Here is a 27,677-nt window from a genome sequence, read left to right on the forward strand (position 1 = left end):
GACACGCATTTGTGCAGCGCCTTAGGCCCGACGCCCACTGACGCGTCGGGACGGTAGAGGATCCTGCGGCATTCCTACATGCAAGCGCACACTGATGGCAATTATATCACGGCACCCTTAAATATGTCGCGGCATCCTTAAGCGTGGCGAAGCATCGTGCCTCCCCTCGCCACGCACCTCCACATTGTCGCACTCGGCGTCCCGAAGCCTGCCGAGGCATCCCCAAGACTGTCGAAGCATGCCCAAGGCTACCGAAGCATCCTCAAAGCTGCCGAAGCATCCCTAAGGCAGCCGGTTCGGCATCACTAAGCATACCACTACTTTATTCAGGCGCTACGATCATTATCATTGAGATCGCAACTGTAACGTTTATTACTATTCGTCACCTAAAAATCCCTCGCCGTCCCATCCCGTCAGTGGGCATTGGGCCTTAGGCTACAAATTCGTAACAGTGATGCATTCAGCGGGGCATTCAAGGTTTTATAATAATAATAACACACACACTCAACATAGCCACGCACTAGGGAAACCCTGAGTCGCGGGTGCCATGGACACACACATGGATAACCACAAATTACACCCAAACTCACGAAAGAAATAAATGTAGGCCATTCAAATATTTCTCCCGGCTAGGGAATCGAACCTGGGACCTCTGCGTCAGTCCGGCATGGTAACCGTTCGGCCACTGAGACAGGAGGTTTACGCGTACGTTGTGTCTTTTGTGGGATGTATCTAACACAAGACACGCGTTTGCGCGCGCTCAATATGACTCGTTCACAATTTAGAAGGAAGTACGTACGCTGATCAAGATTGGGTATAATTCATTCATATAATTATTTAAATGTTGCATGTGTGCGTATATGAAACCGCGGGTAATGTGTTCCTGTGTTTTCTTTTCATAGTACATATGAAAATGCTTGTAATTATGTTCTCCATATAGGATACTATAAACACACTTAAACTGAAATTGATCAATATCCTCGAGAAAGACAATTCATGATCACTTTTTAATTTCTCAAATCCTTGAGGATTGTTGTATTAATAATTAGAACATTTTGTAATTACTAATGATTGACAGCTCTGGTTTTAACGCACAGCTCCATAGAACTATAAGGAACCATAAGGAAACTAAGTTCCGGTTTTTTAACTTGTCTGTGGTAATATACTCGTTCAAAACCTTTTTTTTTTTTCGTTAAAAACAACAAGGATTACAAAATTTCAGCCCCGAAGGTTACGATTCGTGCACGGAACAAATGTAACGGAAATTACGCGGCTGAATTGCGGTCACGCAATTAAGTTCGATCGTCACAAGTAACACGACGCGTAAAATTGCAATGCACGATTACGGCTCTTGCAATTCACTATAGCTGTCGCGATAATTTAACGGAAAAATTGGTACAACTTACTTAAGTAATTGTTACAAAAATATTTAAGTGTAATGGCCCTTCAACAACTACCTAGAGCAGTAATTTAAGTTCTAGGTGAGGTATATTAATGAACGGAATTGACGAGAACTTCCAAATGACGCGTCAATGATCTTTTTATCGTATCGATGGCAACATTATACTATTGCGGCCCAGAATTAAGTTTAGTAGCCCACAGTTCAGTCAGTAGTAGCCGCCATTAAATCCTCAAGCCTGCAGGTGTTAGAATCGCACCGCACAAACAATCCAGGTTTGAACCATTGGAAAATTCCATTGCACACTAAAGGTTGCACATTTTTTTAATTTTTTTGAATATAAAGTGACAGTAATTATAACATTAACACAGGAATTACAGGCATGCAGGCAATATCGACGATAATGTCCAAAATTACGCCCACGGGTTTCTTCGCCCTGGGGCGGAATGGATATTTTTTATAATTCAGTTGTACTGTACTTCTCTTAAAAGCGAAAAGTTTTTATGCTCGTAAAATCTGAATGTATGTATTTGGCATAAGCTTGAAGTATAGAAAAGAAAACTAACTAAACATTTGCAATTGATCTACATTTTACTGAATTAATTTTATAAATTCGTTTTCTGCTGTATTTTTACTATTTTGAAATTATTTCTTTTAGATCAAATACATCGTGGCTGAGCGCGTTTTTACCTTTTACAATATTTTAGTTCGTATCTATGGAATATACGAAGATTCTGTTTATAAAAAATGCCATTAGCAACATCCGTAATTGTTGTGAAGGGTTTCCTGCCTTTATCATTGTATTTATTTCCCCGCAAAAGTGATGTAAAACAATGCATGTATGACGGGCGGTAAAAAATTACAAAATTCGTATTTATCGCCCTTACTACAACACAATGTACTGTTACTTAGATATGCCCTTTATATTGGCATCCTGTGTCAAATTTGTGTTGAGCAAAAAAAAAAACAATCGCCGACTCGCCCCTAAAACATTGTTCAAGTTATAACAATGCGAAAAATTGTTGCACCCACTTGTTATTTGTACGATGCAGATTCCCTATTGTGCTGTTTTTATTTATACATGTAACACTGTGTGGGGTTAATGAAAAGTCAGAGCGTGCCGCGGGGTACGCCACTGCAGTCTCGCTTCACTTGATTTTAATCTTTACGTAAGAGTTTAGAAGGGAGAATTTGGATTTGAGAGTTGTGTATTTTATAAGTGGAGGTAACAGGCGGGTGGTGGCGGCAGTAATTTCTTTAATGACGCAATTATTTCTCGACTCCCTTACGGTCAAGTCCACTTCGAAAATATACATGATTTTTTCAAAGCTAGCTGAGCTTGAGCGCGTTTGTTTACACGAATTTGTACGTTGATTTTCTTCGCCTTTTTATTTCACGAGCTTCAGTCTCGTTTGTGCAGCCATTTCTTTGACGAGTGCCTGTTTTGATCAGTATTTACTCGATTTAGTCTTGTGTACTTCATCCAATGAATATAAAGGAGGATAAACTACACTGTAGACAGCTTTCTGGTATTAAAGTTGATGTATCCCAGCCTATCATAAAACCAGAGCTTTTGAGGGAAGTTTCCGCTACCAGCCTAGTAAATGCTGGAATAATCTTCCACCTCCACTTAAACTAAAAAAATAAGTTCAGCTTGCTATGCTCTTCGATCCTTGCGGGATGAAGCCTCTATCGTCGACTTAAAAATGGTTTATCATGCTATAGTCGAGTCGCATTTAAGATATAGCATCAGGTTTTGGGGTAACAGCTATGACTATAATGTAAAGAAAGCCTTCACTCTTCAGAAAAGAGCAACAAGAACCATAGCTAGAATTCCACATTGGGAGTAGACCTTATTTTAGACAACTATCTATATTAACAGTTCCTTGTCTCTATATTTTGGAGTTGTTAACAGGCGTGGCTGAATGTTCGTCTGAATTTAACAAGAAGATCGAGTCAGACAGACTTGTTACTAGGAGAAAGGATAGACGTGGTGTAATAACACCAAAGTTGAATATTATAAAGCATAGCCCTAGATACCAAACAACAAAAATATATAAAAGTCTCCCTAGTGAACTTAAAATGGTACAAGATCACATATCTTTCAAAAAGCGTTTGAAACGTTTCTTATTGGAAAAATCATTTTATTGTATTGATGAATTTGTTGTGACATTAAATTAAATTGTATTTAACGAGGATAAGGATTCATAATTTGACATTGTTATTGATTATTATTATTTGACATTATTGTTATTATTTTGCATTTAATTTGTATTGAACCATGCCGATGACATTTAATTTGACATCGTTATTGTTATTGTATTATTATAATTATTTTGCACTAATGACTAGTTAATATATTAATTTATTTTCGTTTTCTTATTTGGATATGATGTTAGATTTTAATTGTAATTGTATTTTCTTTTTTCCAACACAAAGAATATTGCTAATGAAATTAAATAAATAAATAAAACTTCCATTGTCAAAGCTTGTTGTCAAAAAATACCTTAAAGCTATTTTGTTAGAAAAGCAAAAACAGGTGTAGAATCGTTACTAGTGGTTCCGCGGAATGGTACTCACAAAAATTACCATTCACAGTATATTCGTTCACGGAAACAACACAGAGATTACAGCAGAAGGAACATATAGGAAATATCGAACAGAAATTACATCGGTTAGCAATTGCTCGCAAAAATAAATAAAATAGCGGGGTAGCCGAGATTACTGAGCATATGACACGCATTCCACTCGAAAGCAAAGAAGCGACTTTTCTATGTCATGCCACTGCCGTGCTCGGCCCCGCCCCTTGCTATTCTTCGCGGCAACTGGTCCATCATGCAGCCGGCCGGTGGACGCGCACAAATATCTAATAACAAAACACAATGCGCTTGTCCGTCTGTATACTATATCTATTACACATATTTTATATTTACTTTACACGTTTAGAGTACTATTACATATATATTATATTTACAATTATGTATTATATGAAGCTATATAAATTATTTATCTTACACATGAAACAGAAATATTTTAATGGCATGTATATAAATATAAACAGTAAGTAGATTATGCACTTATACAATTAACGATAATATAATTATATTTATCTAAATTAATGTAGTCACCCTACACAGGTCTGATGGCGGTAGCTTTTCAAAGTACAGAATTAGAGATGTAAAATAGGTACCTAGGTATATCTTATAGACTATACTTGCGTGCTTGCCATTGGCCACTGACACTGATTTATGTTTTATTATAATTTTGTATAATATAATGGCATATGTGGTACACTCACTATACATATGTATGTATATGTAGAATATCACCATGTTCTATACATTAACATTGTGAAAGTGCTAAACGTCTCATTATTTACTGATTTCTTCGTTTTTTGGGTTGGTTTGGGTTAACAAATGAGGATGCGACGGAAGATCAGCGTCAGTCTCTAGATAGGCATTACGCTGAGTCGCAGCCTTTTCACGGTAGCAACACATTGTTTTTTGTATTAATTTTTTTTTACTGTTTCTATATCGTCTTAATGTAATTTTATTTCCTACGTACTTTTAACTGTTAATTTAATAATTTTAATTTTAAGTTAAATTTCGTATTATTATTATTATTATTATTTCTTTTTCTAAATTTACATGTGTTTATTGATGTGTTGTAAGCCATTAATAAGTCTTTTTCTATTCTATGTATTTACTCATATTTTAGGAAAATTGCGCTATGAGTTGCGTTTACATACAGTTATTCCTCCGTACCGAGACCTTTTGTTACTGCAAAATGTTATTTATTCACGTTCAAGCTAGGAAAAATACCTCTGTGAACAAACCCTACTTTTGTGTACACTGTTGATTTTTTTTAGGTTTATTTATGCAAAGGTCTGCCGGCCTACGGAAACCCTGATAAGTTTAGTTTCCTGCCAAAAAGAAGTTTTACAACCAACAAACTGCCTTTTGGCAGTTCAACCGAGGTTGACTCGTTTAGGTTTCTATAATATTTGTTAACATATACATTATGCTGCCTTTGTGACGGACAGAGCATGTCAAACTTTATCGTGAATGAAGCACCCGTTGTCGTACTTATAAAAAAATATTTACATTTGTCTGACCTGTCGTGTCGTGACGCGTCAGAACGGTATCGGTTTTCATCTTTTTTATGTTTGCAAATTTTTATAGTTTACTGTAATCAAACTATGATTAATACTAGGCAAGTAATGAGCCATTTTAATCAAAATTAAATGTAAATTTATTTACCAATTAATTGTTAGGGATGGAATTGCATTATCATGTAGGTAATCTAGTTATATTCAAAGTTTTATTAAAATTTGAGTCTTCAAAATGGAGCGAACAAACGAAGATGGCATTTGATCCAATGTTTGTGTTCGGCAGTCCTATAATTTCCATTCATTCTTTCTTTCTGTTTTAATTTGTAGGTAAACTTTAACCAGTCAGGAGGCAGTATATTGTTTTTAAATAGTTTGTACCGGTTCCGTAACATTTTGAGCTATTATTTAATAAAATAAATAGAATTTTAGTAATTTCACAAATATAGTGACGTAATTCTGTTCAGGCACACAGTGACGCGTTTAAGGAGACTCTTAATTAGCAAAAATATAATTTTCTTTTTTTCAAACTCAGGACTATAATGACATCTTTCAGTTCGGTAACGAGTACCATTTTGTTATTAAGTCAATGATCATAGATAATAGAATTTTGTAAACCTTTCTGATATAGGAAATTATATTTGACAGATTAAAGTACAGGAGAAGACAAAAAATATGATTCGCGAGATTAGATGCTATAAGCTTAGAATAATAACGCATAGAATGATAGTTTCATATCAAACGAACTGTCACAAGTGAGGCAAAAATCAAATTCATGTAGGCTAGTTTTAGTAGTAGGTTAATTTTCGGTTTTAGTGAATATTTATATAAAAATACAAGTTGAAACGCGTTACTTCCTTGTGGAATGTGATGTTAGTATCTATTTTATGTTTGTCTGACGTATTTTTACACTCATTTACCGCACATTTCGTCATTTTTAGCTAAAATTTGCAAGTTGACCTTGAGCACTGAACTCCCGCCCGCTCGTGTAGGCCCTCACTTAGCGTGTGCGGGCTAGATTTCTATGCGTTATTATTCTAAGGCTATAAAGTAATTTTATTACTTAAATTTCGTAGTTTGACCTAATAAGAATTAATTCTCTTGCATTTTCATCAGCTAAGAAAGATGTTTTAGCTTATCAAGATTAGAACCCCTTTTTAATTATAAAAGAAAGGCTTCTAAATAAAAAGTAAGTCGCGTTTGTAAAAATCTTACTATGCTTATTGGAACCAAAAGGGCTTGATTGCTAACCTCTCACTTTTCGCCAACGGCGTTGCATGTTGTCTTTGGAGATGTTAATTTGTGATTTGACACTAAACGCGACGTTGAGATACCGACGCAGAAGTGGAATTTGTAACGTGTGAAAGAGACTCATATAGAGTCTGGCGTTCGATCTTAACCGTTCCGAAATTTGGGGAAAACAAAAAAAACCCGCGCCGTGGTAAGAAACTCGTAGAATTTTAGTTTGTGCGCCTGACATGTCGTTCATAGCAAACAAACATCAAGCAACTTTAGATTAATTTTTATTTAGTGTCAAGACCAGCTTGTTATTCTCGGCTAATGCCGAGAACGGTGTTCCCTTGTTTATTTAAAAGCCTCTTTTTATTTGGAACTTCTTGGAATTCCCAACAGATAGTCAGTGAATAACCACGAAAGACTTAAAATGTACATTTACACATTTTGTTGATTTTTTAATTAGGTCACTTTCATTCTAAAAGTGCGATTAAGTAACAAATAAAAGAAATAAGTGCTTTTAATACAACTCGTGTTTTTATTTCTAAAGAATTTAATCGAGGGTCGCGCCCTGGGGCATTGTGCTCAGGAAGCTGGCAACGTTTCCCCTCAGGACGGCTAAGCTTATCTTTGGCGGAAGTAGCTGCCAACCCTCTGGCCACCGGAGGCTTCGACGAGGTCAACTGAAAGCTTCTTATTGAGGACTTTCACCTATGACCTCCAAAGTTTCCGCATTTGATTCCACTACATAATAGTAATAATGTTGTGCCCACAAAAACGCCTAACGCTTATTTTAGAGCAAAAAATGCTTTGTGAAACATAAATAATTTTACTTCTAAGGGATCCGAACACAGTTCATAATAAACTTATAATTAATTCATTGAGCTCGTAGACATGCTCTTCATCATTTTTACTTATCTTTTTTCATATAATAAAATTTGTTTATTGAACTAAATGAATATAGATAGGTAATAAATGTCAAAGTTAATTCTCCAGGGTCGTAACGGCAAAGGATCCATCTTTGTCTGGGCGTCAGGCAACGGCGGCAGAGAACAGGACAACTGCAACTGCGACGGCTACACCAACTCGATATGGACGCTGTCAATCTCTTCCGCCACGGAACGAGGAGAGGTGCCATGGTATTCGGAGATGTGCAGCTCCACTTTGGCCGCCACTTACAGCAGCGGTGCCATTAAGGAAAAACAGGTCAGTTATAATAATATAATACGCCTACCCACACCAGTTGCAGTGCCACTCAGAGCTTTAATCGTAAAGATCTGAGGACCACTGCCACTGCGCCCGTCACCTTGAGACGTAAGTTGACAACTCCCATATACCTGTAATTTCACCAGCACCCTTAAAAAGTACTACTTACAAGTACTTCTCTGGATGAACTCTTCCACAAGGCAACCACTCAAAATTACTACTGCAGATTGTAAGTCTGAAATTTAGACAGAAAACCATATTTTATAAGTTTATTAAGCGTAATATACTTAGTTTAAGTAATAAATTAAGTTATTATTATTTTTAGGCAACACAATTGACGGACGTAAGACCTAGCTACCCATAATGCTGGGGATTCTAGTTTGGGAGCTAGGCACGTCTCTGTATCTATTTTTCTGTGTTTTGCAAGAAAGATATAATTATTATTAGAAAATCGCAAAACTATGTACTTGTAACAATGCAACTAAATATGTATTTATCTAAAATGTGACCCTGTATCTAGTAGTGTAGTGATCATACGAACTACAAATGCCAACAAAGACAATTAAATAGCAGAAATGAATAGTGAGATAATGTAGGTGTGACGTAGAATGTTAAAGAGAACCCAATAACCCCGTGCTCTACTTTCTCACGTTTCTAACCGTGAAGAGGCGGTTATCTGATAAGACTCCTCATTTTTAATCCACTTAGCTTTGCATTTAAATAAAATAATAGTACTGTACCGCCGTAATAACCCGCACTGGAAGCGAGCAAAATTTTGCCGCGCTCGGCTTTTGTCGGCGCTGGCCGGATGCCACCGGCTCCTCTTCTCCCGCGTTTCGAGCTGCTTGATGGCGGAAAACCTTGTCCGCCATGCGAGTTTTTTTTATGTAAACCTATTGTGATGTAACAGTTTTGTGAACTCTAGGTTAAATATTATCGATAATAGTATATTTTTATCGAGGGACTAAAACGAGCCAGTATACGGGTGTTTTTTACTTCGAGGGTTTGTATTGGCTCTTAGTCCTGTGGTGAATAACTTTACTTTTCACTTCGATTGCAAAACGATTTAAAAGCTACGTTGCGTCACTACAAAGGTTCATACTACAAACGCAGTAACTCGGGAAAGTAATATGGCGCCACCATCTATGCGGAATAGGCAAAGAACTAAAACCAGACTAGAGCATGTACTGGCTGTTTGAGTATTTTTTTCTTTAGTAGTTTCTTTAGTAGGTGCTTTTTTCCCTAAGGGTTAAATGACGCACATGACGCCCTAGGGATTAAATGATACGATTTTGTTACGGGTTTCATGGTTTCGCAGCCTATAACTACGTAGCCTACACTGACTACGTATCTCAACTGTGCGCGGTGGATAAGGAGATTATTAATAAACTAAATTGGTTATAATAATATTTTCGTGATTATTCTCTAATGATTTCTTGCCATAGTGCGATTTCTTTACATTTTTCCAATATATCGGAATCATTACACCTTAATAAAATAGAACCAAGTAGGGTAATTCCATACAAACGTAAGAGCGCGTCTTCTATGTGTGCACGTCCTCCACGCGCCGTGTACACGAACTAGGGTTGTTGCGAATACCCGCATCCGCATTCATCGATGCTGATATCCATTGCGGATGTTCGAGACGCGACATGACCTGAAAGGCACGCTGTTTCAACATTCACTGATGTGTAAAACCCTGCATCAGCAATAACCCTGGTACGGACGCACACATTCGCATAACCTCACAGTGCACACCGCGGGTGGTCGCATTCGCCATTCTTTATAGAATGAAAGCATTCACTCGGTGTTTAAAAAATGACGTCAAGTTGACGTGTTTATGGTTGTTTGAACAAGCGTGCCATAAATCAGAATTGTAGTTCTTCTCAGTACCTACTGAACATGAGAACACTCCGTGGTCACGGGCTGCCTGGCCAGCGGCAGTTGACAACTTTAAGAACAGAGATTATGTCTACCCTCTTTCGCTGTCGACGAGTACCTTTATCTCGATCGCTTGTGGCGTTAGCATTGTCACACACATGACAAATCATACTAAGTGTGTCCACACGCGAAATTGTCGAATAATTTTTGGTTTATTATTATGTATTAATTGTTGTAAACACTACACTAAATAATCTGGGATGATCCCTGTGACAGTTCATAAAAATCTACAAAATATAACCTTGTAACGACGCGCGCTAATTTACGTATTTCATAAATTATTTTTATAAACCTTGCTTGCTCAAATCAATGTTTATTTGTTAGAAATGAGCGGAAAAACATTTTTAATCGACTTCAAAATAAAAAGGGTAAATAAAATAAGTAGGTTATACGTTCGGCTGTATGTACGTTTTGGAATTTCTCCGCCAATTGTGGACCAATTTTGAAAATTCTTGTTTCGTTTGAAAGGGAACACTCGAGGTGGTCTCTGTTGCAGACGACGCTGTTCCGGATTCGTTTCGGCTATCACAAATGAAAAAATAATTTTCTCACTTGACGCAATACATGTAATCAACAAATCACAGTCACCATGAAAACAAACCAGTAAAAAAACAATAAAATGTACTAGGAATTCCGTAACAGTCCCACTGTCACCAAGAAGTCAGAATCTGATGAGGGGATCCCATGGAAATCAAAAAAGTCGATAAGCAACCGTTTGTAGTCGGGGTTTTGTTTAAATGAAAAAGTTAAAATGTATTAATTTTTTACGACATTCATGCAAAGGTTACTTCATTGTACTGCATTTGTTAGTGATGAGGTATGCGGATAAAAAGTTTTCGATGATTTAATGAATAAGTGTATATATAATGTGTGTATTCATTCTTAAAGTACGAATTTTAATAATAGTGAATTACTTTTTTGAAACCTATAAAATTATTAATAGGTATGATAAATGTTTCTTGGTATTTAATAAAAAAAATCGATTGAAATTGCATTTGAATTATAGTTGCGTGTTTTATGCCTTCAATATAATATAAAACACTTCACACGTCTATATATCGTTCAGAATACGTCACTAAAATACAGGGTGTGCCAAAATATTTGATTCCTTAGTTTCTCAGAACTGTATGAAGCGGGGTGGCGGGGGTTATATCACTAAATGCGTCGCTTCTTGAAATTTTAGTCGCCATGGAGCCGTTTTGTGTTCGCGCATATATCGTAACGATGATATCGATAGGAACACGGTTTGCGAAACATCAGTGAGGCTCCAAGCGCAATACGCAAATGAATTAGAATGTTTAAAACCACTGGTTCGAAACTAGCAATAATGGATCGCGGTCGCCCAGTGTCTGCAAGAGCGCCCGATATTGTTGAGCGAGTTCGTGTTTCGGTTTAGTAAAATCCCCAACAATCAACACGTAAGAGAAGCCAAGATTTGGACATCAAAAGAACATCTTTACGACGAATTTTGAAACGTGATTTGCATCTTAAGGCTTACGAGATCCAGCTTGTCCAAGAATTAAAACCGAATTCATTATCATTAATCTGATGCCTGACCGGTTCAACGATTCTTTTAAATGATATTCACTGACGAGGTCAATTTTCATCTTAATGGTCACGTGAACAAACAAAATTGTCGGTTCTGGTCTGTGACCAATCCCCTATGTCTGTATGAACGTCCACTTCACAGTCCAAAACTTGTCATGTGGGCTGAAGTATCGGCATCCGGTGTAGTCGGACCGTAACTTTACGAGGATGAAAGAGGACGCGCGATGACGGTGAGAGCCAACAATTATTGCGACATGTGAAGGGAGTTCTTGGTCCCAGCTTTGCAAGAATATCAACGTGACTTCGAGGATGTGGTTCCAACAAGATGGTGCCACGTGCCGTACCGCTAGGGTGACCATAGACCTGCTGAAAGAAATCTTTGTGGGAAAACTAATTTCGAAGAGAGGGGATATTGAATGGCCCCCACACAGCTCCGATCTCACTCCATGTGATTTTTTTTAAATCGGTGGTCTACGAAAACCACTGATGGATATCATTTAGACAACATTATATTTAAGAAATAAAAATTCCAAGATATGTTTTGATTATAAATAACAATATAAAAAACATTGTACGATTACGTTTTTTTTTTAATTCTTATTCCAAACCGCCAACACCCTTTTGACCCACCCGCTATAACTAGAAGAGAGACTTTTGTTTAAAAAATCAAATGCACTAAAAATCTATCGACTTTACCTCATACCTATGACAAACGTCAAATAAGTGTCATAGGGATCATTCTAGTTTGAATTTTAGTGTAAGCACAGGATTCAACGCACTGGACAGCTTTCCGTCTTCACGGTTAAACCTTTGGCACTTTGTGATCGCGATCTAAAAAAAGTCAGGTACTTACGAGAAATATTGAAAAAATAAAAAAATCATACCGTTGTAAGAAACCTGTAATTACTGACAGTCATTGATTCTAAATTGGCTCTGATCTTCGTGTTCTAGTGATCTCGGTGAAAACTTATTCTCATATTGCAGGGAAAAATCCTTATAAAGCTCCCAGGGGATGGTAGCAGGGGATTCAAATGGACGGAGGGGAATTTTCTACTTTGAGACCAGGCAATTGGTGCAGTTATATGGCATATTGTATACATTATACCTCCCGCTGCTGGGCAATGTTTACTTAATATATATATCGTCAATTCGAAACTGCTTTGTTTTGCATAAGCTTTGACGAGAGTTTGCCGGAGGTTGTGCTGGCTAGCAATCACATAAGTGACGATCGTATTAGATTTCATTTTTTTTTATTCGAATTTCGAAAAACAAATGCCGAGCGGTGTCGTAAAAATATACATCCATAAATTTAACTGCACGTCACTATTGATAAGAACGTACAACAATCATTTCCTTCAACGTAGTTATGAATTAATTCGAAACTTGATGATGTGTCGGTACTTTAGTGGCAGAAATGGGTATGGTTACAGTATTTCCCTGAACGAACTCTTCACAATTAGTTTTGTTGCTAGTAAACTGGTTAACTTTAACTGGTTCTTCTTTCTGGTAGTGTTTGCCAAAGAGATTTATTTGACCCTAAGTTTATTTAATTGTTAACACAAACATCGAACACTCAGAAATAAAACCTTCGATCCGGCAGGATTCGAACCGACGTCTTCTAGCATACCACGCCAGACGCTATACCAACTAAACCACGGAACGAACTAGCGGACCTCACGAATTTTTCTATATGTTTGTTGTCGTATCTTTTTATTTGGTTTTTCAACGTCTTTTTAGCCGTAACGCCATCTATGAGAAATCCATGAAAGTATTTCGTCACCCAGTTAGATACTTTTACAGCTACCAGTCCCGGCTAGAGATGTCGCTGTACAATCGCGGCCGGACCGAAGGAATTAATTTCTGAGTGTTGGATCTTTGTATTAATAATTATAACAATATAGTGGAGTAATTTCACATAACAAATAATTGAATATCAATTCAATAAAAAATTAAACTAAGTTTATTTAACTTTAGTGTTAGTGCGAAAGGATTTCCAAAGTAGAACTGGTCTAAAAAGTTTAAGTTAGACACGAAAAGGTTCCCGGTGTTGCTATATTTTGTAAACAAAAAGATTTACGGAATTCGTTCAAAGTTAAAATTAGAGTTATGGTAATGTGGAGATACTCCTTGAAGTGGAAAATGTAAAGGCGCGGGGACCATAATGACAGGGTTCATTATTGAACCTAAAAGTGTAGATTTCAAGATCTTGCTGTTTGTTACTGATACAAAGATTGAACAAATATAAAGAAAAATGCTCAAATCTGACTGGACTCGAACCAGCGACTGTTTACCAGACCGGGGCTAACCGCTCTCCTGTGTTAGCAGATCTTATGAATTTCTGTTATGTACTTGTTGCCGATGGTTGTTCTTTGTCTGAACGGCTTTCTTTCAAATGCAGTTTTCGCGTAATATATATCGAGTTGAATCTGAACCTTCTCCTGTTTTTTTATGTGTTTATGATAGATCTCATAGCTCATCATAATCTCACCGATGTCTTATCTATTTGTAATTATTTCAAATTTACTTTAGGGATTGATTGTTGTTTAGTTCAGACGCTTTCTCTCCGTGTTTACTTAAATTTTTCCGTAAAGTAAAAATAGGTTAACACCGCGTGGGCGGCGCGTAGGTTCATAATATAATAATGACAGAGTCTGATTTTATTTTTATGTTATGAATGTTGAAAAGCTTTTTATAGTATTAATTTCGTCTGTGACGTTTTCGTAATTTACTCGACACTGTTATTGCCTGTACTATAAATGGCAGGCTTCGCAGGATGTTTTAAATACTTAGCTGCAAAAATATGAAACGTTCTCCCTCTCTTTTATTTTCAAAGAAAGTTCCAATCGTGTTCGATTTTGCGGTCCGAGGGTTCATTTTTGAAGGCATAGAAAAAAGGAAGCATAGAAGAAAATATTAGAAGTTTTCTAGTAGGTTTCATCCACCTGTGACAGAAATTATTTATTTGCTCTATAGCTCTATCGTAGTTAGTTATTTGTGTATATTTATTGTTTAAGGCTACGGGTATTTGTTTTTTTAACAGAGTTTATAAAAAAGGAGGAGGTTACACGTTATGTGCGTGGGTGTATGTGTTCAGATGTCTTCGTCAATTGTGGATGGATTTTGAAAATTCTTTTTTTGTTTGAAAGGGTACACTCTCGTGGTGGTCCCATTGGCATCACGTCAGAATTTGATGAGGGGATCCCATGAAAATCGAAGGAAATCCTCAAATTTTACAGGCGTATCCATGTATTCACAAATTTCTCCGTCAATTGCGGACCGATTTTGAAAATTCTTCTTTTGTTGGAAAGAGCTCTCTTTCCACTTCAATAGTAGATCCATTTCAATTTGAAAAAAAAAATCCACTTCTAAGGAAGGCCAACTAGGGGATGAATGACTTTTGAGGTCCGTTTTTTTAGTACTCTGTACTGATTACATATTTATGCGTCCACAACAACAATGGGGTCGATATAAAAATCAGTGATGTAATATGTGCTCTACATAGTGTATGAGCTTGTTCCGCTGCCACACGCTAATTGTTAATTTTTATAGTATGGTGAATATAAGGTTTCAAATGATCTAAATATATGTTTCGAAAATGATCCCAAATTGAAAATTCATTTGCTTTTGTGATTTCTTTTTTTTTATGGAAAATAGACGCGCTCCGATGTTCAACGAAGGTGTGAATGACATTAGTACGCGTTTGTTTAAAATATGCCTATTAATGAATAAGCATATTTTGAAGCTAGCCTTGAATAGCCCCAACTGTAGTTTTCGGGTAACATAGATAGTGCATTCCATTCCTTTGCCGTGGGTATAGGTGGTTAATAAACGAAATGAAGACGGTATAATGTGTGATGTGTGCATACACGTTTCATGTAAATGTGATAAGAAAAGTACAAGTAAAAATTCACAGCTAAATATATTTATTGGATTATAACATTCCTGGAGTATTAAGGACTGTTTTTTTTTTTTTTTTTTTTTTTTTTTTGAGACAATATAGAAAATTTTGTCTACATGGAGCCGGCCGGAGATCGAACCCGGGACCTCAGGGATGGCGACACCACCATGAAAAAAGTGTGCAAGCTACTCGACTCGGAGGTCGACAAATTTATAAATTACCTAACAACGTATTTAATAAATTCATGTCAAGTACTGTTTTAAGTCAATATTATATAATCTTTGACTTTTATATGTATACAGGTGTGTCCCACGATTATGCGTCTCTGAGATTAAGTAAAATAAATATTGTAGGTAGCATAATTTTCTTTAAAAAATCAATAATACTGCATTAAAAGATTTTTTAAAAGGCGGTTGCTTCACTTGAGAATCGTTTTTTTTTTCTCTTTTTTATTATTTTGACAATCTTCAACGATTCTTATTATAATTGACACAAATAACTATCACGGCGTTTAAATTATTGGTCGACCTATTAGAACCATGTGAGCATATATACGCGAACATGCTATAATTAATTTAGTCTCTGTATTGTGTAATTCTTCAATATGTTTGTACGCATACTGTTTGGCGGGACATGGTGAATCTAACTTATTTTGTTACATGTCAAGTTCAATACAACATGTGTTTTCATAATTGTAATACACACCTCAGGGGGATAGACGTCCGCGACCACGTAATTGGTCCTGCCACATTATTATTGCGTATTTATTATTGTTTTTTCGTAATTATCTACTACAAAGTTGTTTACTAATGAGGGAGGGCGTAATTATTCTAACCACAGAACAATAAACACAGTAGAAGTGATTCGTTTGCGTGTCACGTTTGCCAACGGTTTTCGGAGTTCCGCAAAACCTTTTTTTATCTGCGCAAAGTTTCGCTATTTTTGAGTGCAAACATTATAGTCACACTTGTAATACTATTTCATGGTTCTCAATTCGACTGTATGTTCTTTTTTTTTTTTTTGTATGTATGTTACGCGATAACTCCGGTATTTGTGAACCGATTTTCATGATTCTTTTTTTGTTGGAAAGTGGGTACTTCCATAGTGATCCCATTTCATTTTGAAGAAAATCATCCACCTCGAAGGGTGGCTGCTCACGCATGAAGATTCATTTTCATAAATAGCGCCTAACATTAATTTAGGAGCAATTACTTTAATGGTTGATTTTGCTATTTCTCTAATTCAAGGCGTTTCTCTCTCAATATACTTTGAGTAGTGAGAATCGATTCTTATTATCTCCAGTGTCAAGTCCTGTATAGTGTCGAACTAGGGGATATTTCTATAAAACTTAGCAAATAGACGTAATTCTACGTACTTTTGAAGTCGGTTTTTTTAGTACTCTGTACTGAGATTATTTATTACAAGAAACAAAAGTGAGCCGCTGCAATATGGCCGCTTCTTTTTTAGAGAACTAAGTAAACATATCGACCTCGTTGTCGTTCAGCTATTAACCGCTAGATTGCAGCACATTGATTGAAATTTCAACGATAAAGCGACTGGGTAAAGTTTAAGTTATATTAACAATCCTGTGTTTCTAATTATTAATGTGTGAGTTTTGGCGACAGTGGTTCTTATAGTAAACGAAGCTTAACGCACTTCAGTTGTTTTTTTTCCGTGATCGTAACACAGATGTTTTCACATATTTAGTATTCACTAAGGTAATGAGTGAGCATATTCATATGTATATGTTTTACCCCGGTGCCTACAGTCAAACTTAAATGATTTATGACACAATAAGTGTAGCGTACGAGGATTTTGCCCGCTTTCTGTTTTATATCATTTTAATACAAACAAGGTCGTATATTTTGTTTAAAAAGAAAAGATTGGTGTAACATATTTTCATGAAACTTTTTTGGTTGGACATTTCAGCGAACGAGTGTTTCTGATGTTGTTTTAACGTATTTGTGTTGAAAAAGAATTATAGTCTTTGGTGTTAGGCTTTAGCGAATTTTAAGAAAATTATTGACTTAGTTAGTCACACTAAGCTCCACATATTAAGTCAAAAACTAATGATTAATTTATTTTACAGGTGGTAACAACAGATCTACGACACTCGTGTACAACGGGTCACACGGGCACATCAGCGTCTGCGCCGCTTGCCGCCGGCATATGTGCGCTTGCGCTGCAAGCCAATCGGGACCTCACTTGGCGGGATATGCAGCATATAGGTTTGTTGTACCTCCTCATTCATACATCCACAGATTGTCGCTCGTTTATTACATTGACGTAATTATAATTTATTTATTAAGTTTACCAACGTTTGTGTACAATATTACTTATTTATATTTTAACAATGCAAGCAATGTAATTGCCACAAACACAACATGCACTAAAACATAAATATGTTTAACTAAAATATAAAAAAAACTAACACAAGTAACACAAATAACAATATGGTTGGAAATTGATGCTTACACTACTTTTACGACATGAATGATTTGCCTGAAACCTATTTTTTTTTATAATTTTGTCAAAATTGAATTAAGTATGTTAACACATTTGTAAATACCAACATACCAATTAAATTTATGTATATTATAAAAATACTCAATGTTTTATTGACTCGTCATAAATTTGAAATAAAATTAAAAAATCAATTCAAAACCATTTCCTGTAACATTACAAGAGGTACAATTGCGTCAATGTAGCACCAATTGAGCGTTATGATAAGCTCCCCAAGGTTGGCATTATGATTAAAAATGAAGCCGGTTTCAGTCTCGGTTGAATCTACTTAGGTTCTTGTCTGGGTGTAACCCCGGTATTGATTTATTTTATTTTACATTTTTAGGGAAACTAACAGCTAGTAGTTACAAAAATAAATATAGATGACCAATTACAAGTTTCCATAGATAAGTTTACCGTTAAATTTTATGTTAGAACTGTAAACAAACAATGAGAAGAAAAAAAAATCAAAAAGAGAAATTCGTATTTGAATAACCTTTTAAGGGAAAGCAAAATCAAAACCGAATACAGAGTAGTCGCTTAAGATGGACCGGAGAAGTATTAAAAAGTCGTAAAAAATAAGTCAATATCTTGCTGCCTCGCTATTCTGTTATAACACTCACTTGCTCTAGGATGTCGAAATGAAGCCACTGGAATACGTAAACCAATTACTGAGAATCTCAGGACAATCGACAGAGCCACTTGCTACTTTAAATAGATACAGGACATCAGCCTTCCGCGTTCTTTCACATAATAGTACAAATAATTCCATAGCTTGAGGTCAAGTTACTAAGTAATAAAATGGATAATTGCCCTCCAAGTGGTCAAAAAAGCATTTAGTGTGTAGCAGCGCTGATTAAAAAAAAAACAATAGGCGGAAAACCCATTTCACTTAGGGTGGTTACACACGGCTACTTTAAACGCACGATTGCATCGCTATACTCGCGATTTATAGTCGATTGCATCGATGCAAATGCGCGATTCAATTGACACAAACGCGCAAACGCGCGATTGCGTCAATGCCAACGCGTGACTGCACCGATACTAATTAACGATATTAATTCAAAACGTGTACCGCCTTTGCATCGCTGCTTGTAGAGTGTGTAAAGGTAACAGCCTTCAATATTGGCAGCTCCTGTTAACGACTTAGAGTTTATTTTATAGATAAATTATGCAGATAAGCACTCATCTACATCAAAGTCTCTTGATGGTAATGCAAAACTAACAAACGACATCTAAATTGAAAAATACACGATCGCGGCGTAGGGCAACTTCGGTCATGGTAATCTGTTTAAGGGTACCTTAACTCAATAGAGAATGAAAACGAAGCCCAAATTTGCGGGAACGGCCTTTTTTATGAAACTGGCAAACAGACGGTACGCCTGATATATACGGAAAGGATAACCGTCGCCTATAAGTTTTTTAATTAAAAATTGACGGAGACTTGGCCACAACTTCATTGACGTTGAGCTGTCTAAAAAACGCCTGTTCACTCTAACCTTGAATAGCCCCAAATTGTAGTTTTCGGGAATGACACTCCATTCCCTTGCCGTACGCATTAAGATGCAAAACGTTTTGTACGAATGGCTAGTATACAAAAATGGAGTGTTTCGAACTTTCTAGGCCATTGAAAGGGACACGACGAAGGTAGAACTATCTTGTAAAGTATCATGGGTCAAGATTTTAAAGCTTCGGTCCACAGGATAGTAAATTTCCTTGCTTTCACCCCTTCCAACAGTACTTTATATACGACAGAACTTGAGCGAGATTCTTAGCGGATGCGACACAGTACCTTTACATCATCTGTAAAAAATTTACCTGGAAAATTTGTAGAAAATCTGCCCGGTGCCTATCTGAGCGTATTCTGCGTAGACCTCATCGCGTAAATTGTGTGGGTGCGATCGCTGATCGAGCAATACTAGCAGAACAGCGCTGTAATCTGTCAAGGTCTATCTCTGAGAGTATGGCACAAAGTCTATCTATACTGAGCCCGGGTCATTTCAATACCAAAAAAGGTGTAGAGTTTTGGTCTAAAGTGTGTACCAAAGGTACAACTTATGTCAAAAAAACGCCTTTAAAATTGTACGAAAGGATCTATTGACCCAAATCTTTTTAACCGACTTCAAAAAAGGAGGAGGTTCTCAATTCGTCTGTATGTTCTATTTTTTTGTATGTAAGTATGTTACGCGATAACTCCGGTATTTGTGAACCGATTTTCATGATTCTTTTTTTGTTGGAAAGGGGGTACTTCCATAGTGGTCCCATTTCATTTTGAAGAAAATCATCCACCTCGAAAGGTGGCTGTTCACGCATGAAGATTCATTTTTATAAATAGTGCCTAACTTTAATTTAGGAGCAATTACTTTAATGGTTGATTTTGCTATTTCTCCAATTCAACGCGTTTTTCTCTCAATATACTTTGAGTAGTGAGAACCGATTTTTATTATCTCCAATGTCATGTCCTGTATAGTGGCGAACTAGGGGATATTTCAATAAAACTTAGCAAATAGACGTAATTCCACTTACTTTTGAGGTCGGTTTTTTAGTACTCTGTACTGAGATTATTGATTTTAATAGAAATTGCTGCGTTTGACGAAACGTGCATTGTCGTGATTTGACAGCTGTCCCTGTAGCTAAATAATCCGTAAAGAATAATCAAAAGCCAGTAATAAATGTATCAAACATTATACAAATGGTATAATACTCCAGAGACGCGAGTCAAACGAAATACAGAACAAACGGATTAAACTGGGTCATGAAGTGATTTAAATAGGGTTTAACAGATTATTTTGATTTATAATTTGGGACTTAATGATGTATTAAACGTATTTTAGTTACCTCCACGTTTCGGACGTACAGACGGGATAGGGAGACAACTGTGCACAGCGATATGGTTGACGGAGGTGGTGTCATGATCGCCGTGTCAAAAAAATACCGCTCAAAGCGCATTATTTCCGAATTTAATTCGACTGAAGATCTCTGGATATCCATTGACATAGACGTACCGAACTCCTGTTGTATAAAACAGATAGCCATCTGTGCGGTGTACATTAGACCCCCTGTCTCCAAGACCACTCTTAACGATTTCATGAGGAGTTGTAATATGTTTTTTGATAGGTGGGATTCTCCCGTATGCATTTTTGGTGATTTTAATTTGAGGAAAATCAAATGGCCTCTTCACTGTCAGACAGGTGAAATTTCGGAAGTTACGTCTTTGGAGCAGTCACTACTCGACTTCATAAATTTGAACCATCTGAAGCAATACAACCTTATAGAAAACGACAGCGGTAGGATTTTGGACCTTGTCATGGCAGATGTGCCCTCCTGTATAGTTAACAAATCCAGTGAAGTATTGAGTAAAGTACACCCATTACATCCTCCCCTTCATATCATTCTTCCTTTGGTGGGTAAGGAACAATTGATTTATAAAGATCACCCTAGATTTAACTTTTATAAAGCGGATTATGCTTCTATTAACAAACACTTAGCAAATTGTGACTGGGAAGAACTATTTGCTTCGGCTAAAGATGTGAATGAGATGATATCTAATTTTTATATGTTCATTAATGAAACTATACTTAACTTTGTCCCAGTTACTAAAACTAAAAATAAAAATTTTCCTTTTTGGTTTAGTAGACCACTCATTAAGATTTATGCTGAAAAAGAAAAAATCCGCAAGAGATTTAAGAAATACAGGAATCCGAGAGACGAAATTGAGTTAAATTGTTTAAGTGCAAGAAGCGAAAAGGTGGCTCGTTTAAATTATAATGACTACGTCAGATGTCTAGAATCCAATATTGCTAAAAATTGTAAATATTTTTGGTCTTTTATTAAGCAAAAGAGGGGTGGTAAAAGTAATTATCCTGCTGTAATGAGTGATGGTGATATATATTGCTCTGATGGTGATGGAGTCTGCAACCTATTTGCTAGCCACTTTAAATCGGTGTATGAGGATAACTCGCAAGTAATTCACGATAGCATCCATAATAACAGCTCAGTTGTCGACTTTGTGAAAAACACTGACTGTTTCGCAAAGCTCTGTATTGCCGAATCTGAGGTCAGCAAGTGCTTTAAGTCCTTAGATAAGTCTAAAGGTGCTGGGCCGGACGGGATTCCTCCAGTTTTTATCTCAAATTGTGCCGAGTCTCTAGCTGTTCCACTAACCCTGATTTATAATGTCTCATTAAGCACCGGTATCTTCCCAAGTGAATGGAAAATGGCAAAAGTGGTACCGATTCTTAAGTCAGGTGATGATGAACTAGTAGGAAATTATAGACCCATTTCAATTCTGTCAGCGTTCGCTAAGCTTTTGGAAGCCCTAGTTTGTCCACGCATTCAAAATTACTTTAGTAAATACCTGTCGGTTCACCAGCATGGCTTCACTAAAGGTCGATCAACTTCCACTAACTTGGTGACTTTTGTGGAGACAGTTGCTGGTGCTATAGACTCGAACGCGCAGGTTGACGTCATTTACACCGATTTCAGCAGGGCCTTTGATAAAGTTTCGCATAGTGTTCTTAGTGAGAAGTTAGCAAAGTATGGATTTGGTGGTTCTATGTTACAGTGGCTCGTATCTTACCTTAATAATAGAAAATTTTACGTGGTGGTAAATGGATTCTCCTCTGACATATGTACCATTACCTCTGGAGTTCCTCAGGGCTCCCATCTTGGTCCTATTCTTTTTAATATATTTGTAAATGACATCCCTGATATTTATAAATTCTCAACACCATTTTTATATGCTGATGATCTTAAGTTAGTTAAGATAATCAATTCAGCAAATGATATTCCTTTACTACAAAGTGACCTTGATAAGTTAAGCTTTTGGTGCAAGGCTAATGGCATGTTTCTCAATGCTGGCAAATGCTCTTTCATTAAATTCACTCGTAGATTGCATGTTTTCCCATCAGCTTATACTTTGGAAGGAACTTTTTTAACTGAAGTGGACTGTATAAAGGACCTGGGCGTGATAATTGATAAAAAGCTTACTTTTAAACCGCATATTGATTCAACTGTTAATAAAGCGTCCAGGATGCTCGGCTTCGTATTAAGAAATAGTAAAATCTTTCGCAGCGTTCGAGCGAAAATACTTATTTACAACGGCTTAGTTAGGAGTATACTAGAATATGGAAGCGTGGTTTGGCGACCCCACTATGCTGTTAACTCTTTACATTTAGAACGGGTGCAAAAGCGCTTTTTATGGCACTTGTCATTCTCTGTGGGTCTTGCAAAAAAATTTAAATCGTACAACAGGAGACTTGCGCATTTCAAAATAACGTCTCTCTCGAAGCGCAGATTACTTTTAGATATGGTTTTCCTATATAAGATTGTTCGCTATAAGGTTGACTGTCCACAATTGCTTGGTAATTTAAATTTTAAGATTCCTGCCAGACTTCCGAGATCTCATGTAAGGCTTTTTCACCCGCCTCGTCGTAGAACGGTACTGGGTTGTAACTCCCCTGTAGCTCGCAAGTCTAATCTATATAATGACTGTTCCAAACATGCCGATATATTTATTGACTCGCGGCTAGGTTTTAGAAACAATATTCTTACTTTTCTTGGTTCGACCAGATAACATGGTCGAGTATTTGTTGCGTTTTGTATTCTGCTTAAAAATATATATATCTTTTTAAGTTAGTTTCTTGGTCTTAGAATTGTTAAAACTGTTTTTGTTATTTTTTGTTTCCTCTTCTTTTTCCTTTTAATTTATACACACATGTTTATTTTTGCTTGAGGTGCTCGCCTATAAATGGTTACGCAATTAGATTAGTTTGTGAAATGTATTACTTACTCTTGATTTATTGTAGTAACTGTTGGTGTGCCTAATAAATAAATAAATAAATAAATAAATAAATATTGCAACGTCTACGGTCTCGAAGGGACTGAAGAGGCGGGTGTCATCATCTTCTAGCCGTGCGAGTTTTTCTAACTACCTGCACTTGATCTTCATTATTTATTTATGCACTAGGGTTGTCACTAGGCCGACACACAATACTCACGACATCCGGTACTTGATGTCGTTTACATTTGCTGATAACTGGATCCTATGACGATGAATGCTTAAAACCGTCTTCTCGCTTGAAATTACTGTGTTTTTTATTTTCAATAGTTTCACATACGATTCTATTATAGTGATGACGTTCTATAGAAAGGATCTTCGGACTATGAAGCTCAATCCAGTGGTTTGGTCCTGATTCCAGTGGTTTGGTCCTGATTCCAGTGGTTTGGTCCTGGGTTAACAGCTAGGGACATAGTTTTTTAGCCAATTTGATTAGATATTATAATAATATAATAATAATTATAACGCACACACTCAACATAGCCCCGCACTAGGGAAACCCTGTGTCGCGGGTGCCATGGACATACACATAGACAACCACAAATTACACCCAAACTCACGAGAGAAATAAATGTAGGCCATACAAACATTTCCCCCGGCCCGGGAATCGAACCTGGGACCTCTGCGTGGCAGTCCGGCATGGTAACCGTTCGGCCACGGAGGCAGTTAATAATAAATATTGTAATAATAGATTCGTAATGAATAAGTTATAAGAGAATTAGTGAATATTTTTTATAGACTTTCAAAAGACGATTAGACTTACTTTTTAAAATAAATCCCTATAGCTGGATACATATCATTTCAAACATATACATTGCTAAATATAATTCTTGTGTTGACAGTCATTTACACGTTCGAACGAATTTTTAATGGTGCAATATAAATTATATATTTTTTTTTTATGAATGAATCTTAATTTTTTATTGATGGGTCAAAGTTCAATGGAAGAATAAATGGGTCCTTTAAGATATTGCCTATTTTGTAAAAATTGTAAAAAATATATTTGTAAATGAAACTATTTTTCCGCATTTAAATCGTGTATATTTGTCTTTTCAAACAAACCGACGTTTCGGGCCCTTGACAGGTCCCATGGTCACGGTTGACTGAGGTGGTACACTCTTCAACCAGTTATGTCTAATATTAATGCAAACCACCCTATTTTTTCACTATACTTACAATAGTTATTAATTAAATACCTTATTTTTAATTTTACAAAGAAAACATTCCAATTTACGCTACAGTCAACCGTGACCATGGGACCTGTAAAGGGCCCGAAACGTCGGTTTGTTTGAAAAAACAAATATACGCGATTTAAATCCGGAAAAATAGTTTCATTTCCTATGTGTAACAATCGCGAAAACCTAAGAACTCGATAAATATATTTGTGTTAATTAATCTTTTTATCTACCTTTTAAAAAGCTTGACTTCAAAAAATCTTGTAATGAGTTATCAACATTATCAACTAAATAATAACTAACTAGTTTAAAAATTTCGCAGTGGTGAGAACAGCCAGGCCTGAACGACTGAGCATGGGTGGAGAGTGGCTGGTAAACGGCGTCGGCAGGAACGTCAGCCACTCTTTTGGGTATGGCCTGCTGGACGCAGCCGGCATGGTGCGCCTGGCAAAGACCTGGAAGACTGTCCCGCCCCAAAAGAGGTGTGAACTTACGGCTCCAAGACCGCAAAGAGCCGTACCACCGAGGTCCACAGTTACTTTACAGGTATGATTTTAAGATGTAGTTATACTATACCAGTAAATATTGATTACTTAAACATGTTCGGAAATGTATGCATTACTTTCAAAAAACGAACACGGAAAGTTTGTTATTTACGGAACACTTCTATAAATCTAATAATTAACTACGTAAACAGGCATAAGAGAAACTAGAACTGCCAAGTGTTCATAATTGCGAGATTTATAAAAACCTGCCTATAAAATAAACTAAAGTGCTTTGGTGTTATTTTCTGCTTTTTTGGCCTCTTTCCTATGTTCTCACGCACGGACTTCTTCTAAGGATACCAAAGTCCGATGGACTGGTCCGATGCGCATAGAAGAGGATTTCACGTGTTTTCCAAGGGTTGTGGTTTGATGCGAAGTGCAAGTTATATTGTGATATTTTTCTATACTGTCAGCAAGAGATATTGCTACGTAACATTCTCATCCATGTAACTTACAAAGAAGGCAATCTACAAACTTTATAAGACGAATGTCATACAAAAAAAAAATTAACAAATTCGATTACATCTTTTTTATTTTTATAAGTAACTATGTTTACGTAACTTTTTTTTGCGACGAACAAGCCTTTGAGTACAGATCAAAAGAACTTGAAAATTTAATACTCCCACATCAATGAACTAATGACTAAATTGACCTTTACGCCCATTCTTCCTTAAAATTAATCTCCATTGCTCATTCGTAAGGCAGACTCCTTGTGAAAAATGAGCAAGAAACTCTAGGGGTTGCTCTTTGTAAAAATATACATTTGAATACATTTATCATTACAATATTTAATTTGAACATCTTAGATCGAGAATACCGGAAAGAGTTAAACGGCACACTACCACGGATTTTTGTCATCCAAGTACGCAGAAGCTGTGTAATAACCTTTAGTATAAAGTTTTTATTTCACTATAGTTTTAAACCTCGTAAATGGCAAATTTTGAATATCAATCGGAATCTTATAATAGAAGCAAATACATTACCCCTTAAATGAATTTGAGACTTTATCACACCCCGGACACTCCATAAAACGGCCGAAAATTATTTGCCTACTACTACTACATACAGCAAGGAGCTATCTGCACACGCGCAAATGTGTGCGTGAAGTGGCAGGGTTACTTTTACTGTTATCTATAATTCTATATATGGAATTCTTATAATTACACATGTTCATTACTTATTTGTATCGATACAATATTATACTTTTCATAAATCACTAACTAGAATAATATTGAAGATTTATTTGAAAAATACATTAAAAGCACTTACAATGTTACATTTTGGATAAATACCTTTAAATAAGGTAACCAAGGTATTTGAAATTGCGTGTCCAAGTTTAAACATTACCTAGTTAATAATTAGGTATATTCATCACGTAATATTTATCGGCAACACAAGTTGAAAATTCGGGAAGCCTTGTCTAGCTCACAAGTTATGGCGTCTTATTATATTGATATAATAAATCTGTATTATATATTACTCTGCACTAAAGAAAACAATAACTGAACAAGTCTCAGACATAAGTTTTTTACTTACTTCGTTTCATCTTTCAGAAAACGATAGAAACTCTCTTTATCCCGTTTATGTCAGCAGTAATGCGTTCCGGTTAGGGTGCTGGTGAAATTACAGACATGTGGGACTTGTCAACTTGTGTCTCAGGGTGACGGACGCAGTGGCAGTGCCCCTCAGATCTTTGCGATTTCACGTTCAGAGTGGCACTACAACTGTTAAGTCATCGCTGTGCAGCGATGACGAGGCAGACCAAGGAGATGGCGAGATGACTTACACGCATATATAACAGAAGGGCCTAATATTGCGTCAAACAGGGAACTGTGGAAGTCGAGAGGAGAGGCCTTTGCTTGGCAGTAGGATATAGCAGTCTGATTTAAAAAAAATACTGCGAAGTGGTGCGCGTGTCATGGCAGTTGTCAGTGGCGCTGCAACTGCGCTTCTAAATATTGTATGGAAATTAGTAGTGGCCTGAGATGGGCAGTGGGTTGAAACCAACCCGCCCGGGTTTTAACCCATTTCAGCCCAATGTCGTGGGCAGGAACTTCAAAGTTAGGAGTTCAAATTTAATATCATTAAATTTGAACTAAACGCAATTTACAACAAATATTTAGTTGTAGAGTTTTTCCCTTCGATTTCGGGTATTAATCCGATTTAAATCCGGCTTAACAAAACGCCGAAACAATGCAGCCATTACAGAAGAAGCGCTTCTTTAAGTGTCTAATTTGAAGGCCCTATTTCTCCGCATCTCATAATTATCCTTGTATTTGGTAC

At 36.6% G+C, this 27,677-nt stretch overlaps 1 protein-coding gene across 2 annotated transcripts in view; it reads left to right on the forward strand.

The window, feature by feature from the left end:
- Positions 1 to 27,677, forward strand: part of LOC113234707 (furin-like protease 1) — a 600,106-nt gene that overhangs the window by 546,594 nt on the left and 25,835 nt on the right. For both annotated transcript variants that reach the window (XM_026470151.1, XM_026470150.1), the window contains exons 8-10: positions 7,737 to 7,946; positions 17,423 to 17,561; positions 25,172 to 25,395. In XM_026470151.1, coding sequence (XP_026325936.1) covers positions 7,737 to 7,946; positions 17,423 to 17,561; positions 25,172 to 25,395 — 573 coding nt within the window. The remainder of the gene's footprint in view (positions 1 to 7,736; positions 7,947 to 17,422; positions 17,562 to 25,171; positions 25,396 to 27,677) is intronic.

This window comes from Hyposmocoma kahamanoa, unplaced genomic scaffold (assembly GCF_003589595.1).
Source record: "Hyposmocoma kahamanoa isolate Upper Pololo Valley unplaced genomic scaffold, ASM358959v1 86, whole genome shotgun sequence".
NCBI lineage: Eukaryota > Metazoa > Arthropoda > Insecta > Lepidoptera > Cosmopterigidae > Hyposmocoma > Hyposmocoma kahamanoa.